General features: G+C 40.8%; 1 protein-coding gene across 1 annotated transcript in view; it reads right to left on the bottom strand.

Annotated features, from left to right (window-relative positions):
• Nucleotides 1-8,163, bottom strand: part of MADD (MAP-kinase activating death domain) — a 61,680-nt gene that overhangs the window by 18,882 nt on the left and 34,635 nt on the right. Inside the window, exons 23-27 of the mRNA XM_009696972.1 lie at nt 5,106-5,264; nt 3,100-3,208; nt 2,472-2,534; nt 1,961-2,081; nt 701-806 (exon numbers count right to left, since the gene is read on the bottom strand). Of these exons, the coding sequence (XP_009695274.1) occupies nt 701-806; nt 1,961-2,081; nt 2,472-2,534; nt 3,100-3,208; nt 5,106-5,264 (558 nt within the window). The remainder of the gene's footprint in view (nt 1-700; nt 807-1,960; nt 2,082-2,471; nt 2,535-3,099; nt 3,209-5,105; nt 5,265-8,163) is intronic.

Below are 8,163 nucleotides of genomic sequence, written 5' to 3'. Positions count from 1 at the left end.
TCCCTCTGGGACTAACTCTATTGACATCTCTCATAAGACAGCCTTTTGAAACCAATATTATTTGCTCTCCTCATTTGCATCCTTTGATGAAAGTAGCTGCACTGGTTATTATTAATTCTACTTTAAGTATTGCAGCAATGCAAGTCCTAATGGCCAAATCCTGCAGTCGTCCTCTGAAATAAACTCATTCCAAATATACTCAGATCCATTTAAAACTTACCTTCAGCATTCAGGTGCCTATAGATAGCCCATTGAATGAGTTAAAAAAGGGTTGCTTACTAGGAATGGCAAATTTCATGTTAAGTTACTGATATGCATATTCACAATCTGCCCACATTTGGAATTTGCAGCTGTTGAGTAATCAGATTAGAAGATGCTCTCTACTTAATTTATAACCCATACTCTTAAAAATAAGAATGTCCTCTAAAGTTACTAGTAGAAATAGTAAATTTCTATTTTAAATGGCAATGTATATGCTTACCCATGGCATAGAATTGCGTAAACTCAGACAACATATCTCAAAGAATCTCCAGATATTGAGGCAATTTTTTCATTAAGATTAGGAGATGTTTTTATAACATTCTTTTATACTTCACTATACTGAGCTCTGTGAACAGAGATGTACGGTTTCAAGACAACACTAACAAAATACACTGCTTAAATCTGAGCAGTGATCTATTTAAAAAGAAAAAGAAGTCACCTTTATCATAAGCATATAAGCAATCATATTATGCAGCAGTGTAGCCAACAAACGGTCCTCATCATCCTCCAAACGCTTTCGATCATGTTCTCCCAGGGAAAGATACCTGCAAGAAGAGCCAGATCTGATGCAGACTCACAGGCATTCTTCATCCAATTCACTAAAGCACTGGCAGAGGACAGAGCACTACTTGTAAAGCATATGGCAAATAAAACCTCCAAAAACACTAAGCCAATTGAGCATTTTCCAGTAAAACACTGTGATCACTAATTAAACATTTCCATTAATTATTAACTAGTTGAAGTAAATAACATCTGCTCAGTGGGAAAGTTCTCAGTGGTCTGCTGGGTTTATCCATTTCCTCTTTTCTGCAGTCGCAGCTCCATGACAATTACCACTGCCAGAAGAGGAACATGTAACTCGGTACAAGAGCTACCTGCCTTTAAAGCTTAAAACGCAGCTGCAAGGCAGAAGTAAACTGATGAAGGAAGCGCACAAACACTCTCTTTTTCCAGTAAGGTAGGTAGCTTGTGGAAAAAAGAAACAGTTTTCAAACTAGCATCCCATATCCCATGTTACATGACAGCATGGGTGTAGGTGGTACAGCTGCAGGTGGTAGACAGAGCACAGAATGATCAGATATTAACAGAGCTGAGGGGGTGGGGGGTGGGGGAAGCAAGCAGGTAGTAAAGACTGACATCTTAGAAGTAGTCTAGCTTTAAGCAACCACACAGATATTTCTAAAGATTGCTTCCCTGCTGGGTTTTTTTTGTTTCTTTTAACAACAAAGTGTAAAGTATAAACACCTATAAGTGACTTTGCATTTTGAGAAGGCTCAAAATACAATTTCTGAAGACAGACATTTAAGTCTTTTACTTTATGTCAGCACACTGATACTTTCCTTTATTCCAGAATATAGTCATCTTGCCACAGAAATCTCTTGCTTTACTACTGATCTAGTCTATTCCATCTATTCATACTATGATTATGCTTACATTACCCATTTCTCTGGAAATACTACCTCTCCACAGAGTTAAAAAAAATATTCGTCACAACTGAAGATGGTATTTCAGTATCAGGAGATACTGGCCAGCACAGAGACAACAGGCTCACTTTGCAACAGTCATGTATAGTAACAAGATTTACAGAGTGTTAATAGCATGTTCAGCAGAATTAAAATGACTTTTTTTTTTTTTTTTTAAACTATTTCAGCCCCAGGTTAAACAATGAGGAGGAAAGAGGTCTACTAAAGACCTTTACCTGTCAATCATCTCCTGAGGTCCTTGGTCCATCCCCATTCCTTCTCTTTCTAACATCACAGCATCCAAAAAAGCATCTTCCCAGAACTGCATCTGGTCCCACAAAGTTGAGCGCTCTTTGCCTATGCAACGGAATAAATGCTCAATTTTTGTATACATTTACTCCAGTCAAATACTTTAAGATGAACTCCTGTTCCTTCCCACTCGTTGAAAATACCATAAGCCAACACACAATTAATCCATATTAAAATAAAAAAACAAACCACCCAAAGGTTACTTTTTAAACCACAAGCAATATCACAACTGAAGAAAAGTGTGAAAGAGAAGACATATCTCTCATTCTAATTCATGGCATAATCTTTTCAAACCCTTACACAAAACCTCTCATCTCTGCTCTTTAAGGAGAATATCTTCTTCCATATACTGTTAACACGCCCGAAAGAGACAGGAGTATGTCACACAAACACAGATCATGACAAACACACAGAGAAGTGGAAAGATAAGATTATTACTCATAGAGAAGGTTTCCATTGCAGCATCCTCTAACTGGTCCCAGACAGATCCTTTATCCCTACCTGCACACCATTCCAAGCAGGTAGGAACGATAAATGGAAAGGATGAAAAACACAGGAAGAGAGAGCTCTTGATTAACAGCAAGTCCAGATGAAATACATTTCAAAAAAGCCAATATACTCCTAATTCAAGGATAGACTTGAAGGCTATTAGTATTCTGAGTTTAGTTGCCCTCTGTTCAATGACTTAACTTGAAGGATCTTTTTTCCAAGATGAGTGCACATTTTAGCCTTCCATGCATAGCTAAGTAAGTTCTTTCTCCCCTTTTTCCAACAGTTGAAAGAATTCATATTCAAGAACAGCAAGAGACTTGGACAAACTACTTTTTATGTAAACTACACCACTCGTACCCATCTCCTCTTACTCTTATTCAATCTCCCCAGCAAGTCTTTGGCTTTACTCTGCATGGCCTGATGTGCCCTCCTATTCTACCAGTATGGACAATGGTAAGTGGTTAAAAGCAGTCTCTGGGAATATAAAAATTCCAGTCTGCCGCAGACATGACTCCACCTGAACTTCAGTCTAAAAGATCCCTTCCCGGGGCGGAGGGGTGGGGAGAAGGTTTACCCAAAAGTCCTTCATAGAGATAGACACGCTGGTTTCCATCCTCTGGCCCTCTCCCTGTAGTACTGCCTTTGCTATCCTTCACACTCTGCTTCAGGTTGTGAGACTTCGCCTGAAAAATAACACAAGAAGCATCAGACAATTTAACTCTGCACCTGCAAGGCTGTTTCTTGCAGTCCACTGTTGTGCTTAAGAGATACAGTTTGCAAACTATACTTCATAAATGCTTCTCCCACAAATATTCACAAAACAAATAAATCACTCTGTTTTTCCTTTGTCTGACTCTGGACTTCTAAGTCTATTACCTTGCTCTTTGAACAAAGAGACAGAGAGAGAAATCAAAACATAGAGGAAATGCAAAATGCTTCCCTGAAAGAAAACTTGAGACAAAACAAAAAACACAAATCCCAGAATAAAGGAAAGAACAGTTAAAGCTCTTCTGTCATCTCCCATATTTCGTGCTTATGCAGTAAGTTTGCCTAAATGCTAATAGTAAATCTTTCCCACTGTTCAGGAAAGAGCTGAATATCACTGTCATTGTACAGATTGCGAGGAATGGAGGAAGAAATACTGTTCAGGAAAGAGCTGAATATCACTGTCACTGTACAGATTGTGAGGAATGGAGGAAGAAATATGCAGCCTTCCCAGGACTACACAGAAAATTAATATTCACAAACAGAATAAGATTGCCTGAGCTCTATCTCACATTCAGACTTTAGAGGTTTTTCTTTCATTTACCATTCATAAAGGTACGACATTAAGAAAATGATGACAGATCATCTGGTCTGAAGAACTGTGTGCTGGGACAATCAGCCAGCAGGAACTGTGATAACAGAGCTGGCCCACCTATTTCTCTATCACCAGGTAAACTATGGTGTGATACTCGACATTCACTGTACATCATGTACACCCATCATCTTTGTCCCAGATCTGTTGCAAGGGTTCTTAAAATTCCATTTGGTTTCTATTAATAAAGTAGAAAAACACATAAAACTAAATGTTTAAAAAAAAAAGTCTAACTCTTTAGTAACTGAGAAGACACCCTCTTGCAGCTAAATAAGCATCATGGTTACATAATTTTCATGCTTTTAGAAGAAATCTGCAATGAAGCACAATGATTTTGTTTGTTGCTTAGAATTAGAAGTAGAAGCCCTGTAAAGGCTTTTACAATCTTATCAGGATTATAAAATAATGAACACAGTGAAACCAATCTTAAGGCATTGCAAGTTGTTATTATATTTGGCTGACAACTTGATTTAGCCAAATCAAGTACATAATTATTTTCTTGGTAAGATGTATATTAGAGGTTATACCAAATAACCAAGGACTTTAAAAAACAAAATGAACAAGAAGTCCTTGCAGATCATTTGAATTTTACTGCACACAGATCTTCCAATCAGGAAAATTTATTTAGAAGTTATGATTACACTTCAAATAGGATTAAAGTAATGTTTTAAAGAAACAGAACAGTTGCTAAACCTAAAAGGGGTCACAATCAGGAAAATTTATTTAGAAGTTATGATTACACTTCAAATAGGATTAAAGTAATGTTTTAAAGAACAGCTGCTAAACCTACAAGGGGTCATCCCTTTCCTGTATCAAACAGCTGCTCCTAAGAAAAAGGGAATCTGTTCCCCTTAGCTAGGTAAGGTCGAACAATGCCCATCGATGTTGTTTTGCCTCTGAAGGACAATTAAATGTCCATTTGGTTGAGAGAAAGGTTGAATGAGAGGGAATTAAATATCGCTAGAGCCTGTAACATGGTGCGAGATGTAAATCTGCTATTCTCAAAGCACCATGTATTGCACAGGAAATGAAGAAAGGTACATGGATCCATACAAAATTACATCTTTTTATTTTAATATTGTAAGTCATTGCTGATTAACCCTTACAACAGAATCAGAGAGCCTCTTCCTCACATGCACACACATTGAAACGATTACTGTACAACATTTTAATTAAAAGAAATAAAAGAAAAATGAAAATAAGGAAGTCTGCAATGCCCTTACAAAGATAGAGCTAGTAGCAGAATTTGTCTCAATTTCACTGTCCGACACAGTGCCTCTGGATCCTGCCAAATTGCCACCATTTTCCACACTCGGGCCATCACCAGCATTGCTGCTCAAGTCACTGTCTGCTCCTAATGTCTCTCCGGAACTGTTACTAACCTGTGGAGAAAAATAAAGCAGTTACTTTCAATAGACAAAGACACTGTGGAGAGAAAAGTTGTAGAATGTTCCTTCCTAAGGCACGAAATAAGAAGCAGTACAACCGAAGGCCATATTTGCCTTTTCTCCTTCAGTAACATTATCTTTTCATCAAACACTACTCTGCAGAAAAAGATGGATAGCTTCGAAAAGCCCTTGAGAAAAACCACAGAACTGTTTAGGTTGGAAGGGATCTGTTAAGATCATCTATAGATGAGCCCCCCTGCTCAAGCAGAGTCAGCTAGAGTATGTTGCTAAGGACCATGTCCAGTCAGGTTTTTAAAATCTCCACAGTTGGAGAATCCACCACCTCTCTGGGCAAACTGCTCCAGTGTTTTATCACCCTCAAACCAAACAAGTGTTTTCTTGTGTTCAGATGGAATTTCCTGTGCTTTAATTTTTGTGTTGACTGCCTCTTGTCCTGCCAGTGCGTGCTACTGAGAAGAGTCTGGTTCCCTTGCCTTCATTCCTTCCTATCAGCTATTTATACCCATTGATAAGATCCCCCTGAGCCTTCTCTTCTCCAGGCTGAAGAGTCATAGCTCTCTTAGCGTCTCCTCTCATGAAAGATGCTCCAGTCCCTTAATCATCTTTGTGGCCCTGAGCTGGACTCACTCCAGTATGTCCCTGTCCTTCTTGTACTGGGGAGCCCAGAACTGGATATAATACTCCAGATGCAGCCTCACCAGTGCAAAGTAAAGCGGAAGGATCACCTCCCTCGACCTGCTGACAATGCTTTTCCTAAGACAGCCCAGAACACTGTTGGTCTTTTCTGCCACAAGTGTGCATTGCTGGCTAAGGGTCAGCTTGTTGTCCACCAGGATCCCAAGGTCCTTCCCAACAAAGCTGCTTTCTAGTCAGTCAGCCCCCAGTGTGTACTGGGGCCTGGGGTTATTCCTCCCCAGATGTAGGACTTGGCATTTTCCGCTTCTTAAACTTTATAGATTCCTCTCTGCCCAGTTCTCCAGCCTGTTGAGGCCCCTCTGAACGGTGGCACAACCATCTGGTGTGTTGGTCACTCCTCCCAGTTTTGTATCATCTGTGCCTCCCCAGATGTAGGACTTGGCATTTTCCACTTGTTGAACTTCATAGATTCCTCTCTGCCCAGTTCTTCAGCCTGTTGAGGCCCCTCTGAATGGTGGCAGAACCATCTGGTGTGTTGGTCACTCCCCTCAGTTTTGTATCATCTGCAACCTTGCTCTGTACCGTCATCCAGGTGATCAGGAAGATGCTGAACAGTATTGGCCCCTGTAGGATTCACAGGGAGTGTTGCGAGCAACCTTGAACAATTTGACATAGCCTTGAAGGACATAGAATGAGGAAACAAGTGATGAAGCAGGTACGCAGATAAGGAAGCTGAAAAACAGATGTGGGACCGAAACTAGAAGATGCGTGTCTTGATTAACAGCACCAATCAAAAGCTTAGCCGCGGCGCGTGAACAGCAGGAGTTAACCAATCCATGAACAAACTAGAGTGTGTGGACAGCTAGTGAATGTATATAAGCACAAACTTGTAAACAATAAAGGTCTTTGGTTTTACCCGCACCAGAGTCCGTGAATCAATGCCTACAAGTACTGACCCCAGGGGTACACCACTAGTGACTTGTCTCCAGCCGGACTTTGTGCCACTGATTACAACCCTCTGGGCCCCATCGTTCAGCCAGTTTTCAGTCCACCTCGCTGTCCACTTACCTAACTCATACTTTCAACTTGTTTATGTTAGAGGGGACAGTGTCAAAAGCTTTATAGAAGTTGAGGTAAACAACATCTGCTACACTCCCCTCATCCACCACGCTAGTCACCTCATTGTAGAAGGCTATCAGGTTGGTTAACCTTTGTAAATCCATGATGATGACTAGTCCCATTCACCTTCTTGTCCTTCATGTGCTCAGAAACATTTTCCAGGAAGACTTTTTCCATCACATTTCCCAAGGACTGAGGTGAGGCTGGCCAGCCTGTAGCTCCGCAGATCTTTCTTGTTGCCTACTTGAAGATAAGAGTGGTATTTGCTGTCTTCCAGTCTTCAGGAACTTCTCCTAATCACCAGGACTCTTCAGAGACAATCGAGTGGCCTTGCAATCACATCAGCCAGCTCTCTCAGCACTTGTGGCTGCAACCCCTCAGGAACCACAAATTTACATATATCCAGTTTGTTGATGTGCCCCCCTAGCCTGTGCATCTTCCACCAAGGGTAAGGCTTTCTTGTTCCAGACTTTTCCTCTGGTCTCAGGGGCCCGGGACTCCTGAAGGCCAGTTTTACTGGCAAAGACTTGGGGCAAAGAATGCCTCAAGTACCTCAGTCTTTTCCATCTGTCACCAGTTCCCCTGCCTCATTCAGCAGCAGACCCACATTCTCCCTAGTCCTTTCTCTTGCTGCTTATGTACTTGTAGAATTCCTTCCCTGTTTCCATTCACATTCCTTGCTAGATTCAAGTCCAGGGCCATACTGGCTTTCCTAACCCCAGCCCTGCAAGATGAGACAGCAAATGTATACCCCTTCTGGGTCACCTGCCCCTGCTTCCATCTCTTGTACACTTCCTTTTTATGTCTGAGTTCAGTTAGGTGCTCTTTGCTTATCCGTGCAGGCCTCCTGCTGCCTTTGCTTGATTTTCTACTTGTTGGGATGGACCTTTCTTGTGCTTGGAGGACTTCCTTGAATATCAACCAACTCTTCTAGACCTCTCTTCTATCTGTTGCAGTATCCCACAGAATACAATTTCTATATCCATTAGAGAAAGACAATCAGAGTATCACTCTTGTTACAGGCTGGGAAAAGATCACGGAAAGCCAGATATCACAGGTATGCAGCAGTTTAGAGAAGAAAAACCAACAACAGCAGCAAAAAAAAAAAAAAAAAAAA

The sequence above is a fragment of the Cariama cristata genome, unplaced genomic scaffold (genome assembly GCF_000690535.1).
Source record: "Cariama cristata isolate BGI_N322 unplaced genomic scaffold, ASM69053v1 scaffold17093, whole genome shotgun sequence".
In the NCBI taxonomy this organism is placed as follows: domain Eukaryota; kingdom Metazoa; phylum Chordata; class Aves; order Cariamiformes; family Cariamidae; genus Cariama; species Cariama cristata.
This window is presented reverse-complemented; position numbering and strand designations above follow the sequence as displayed.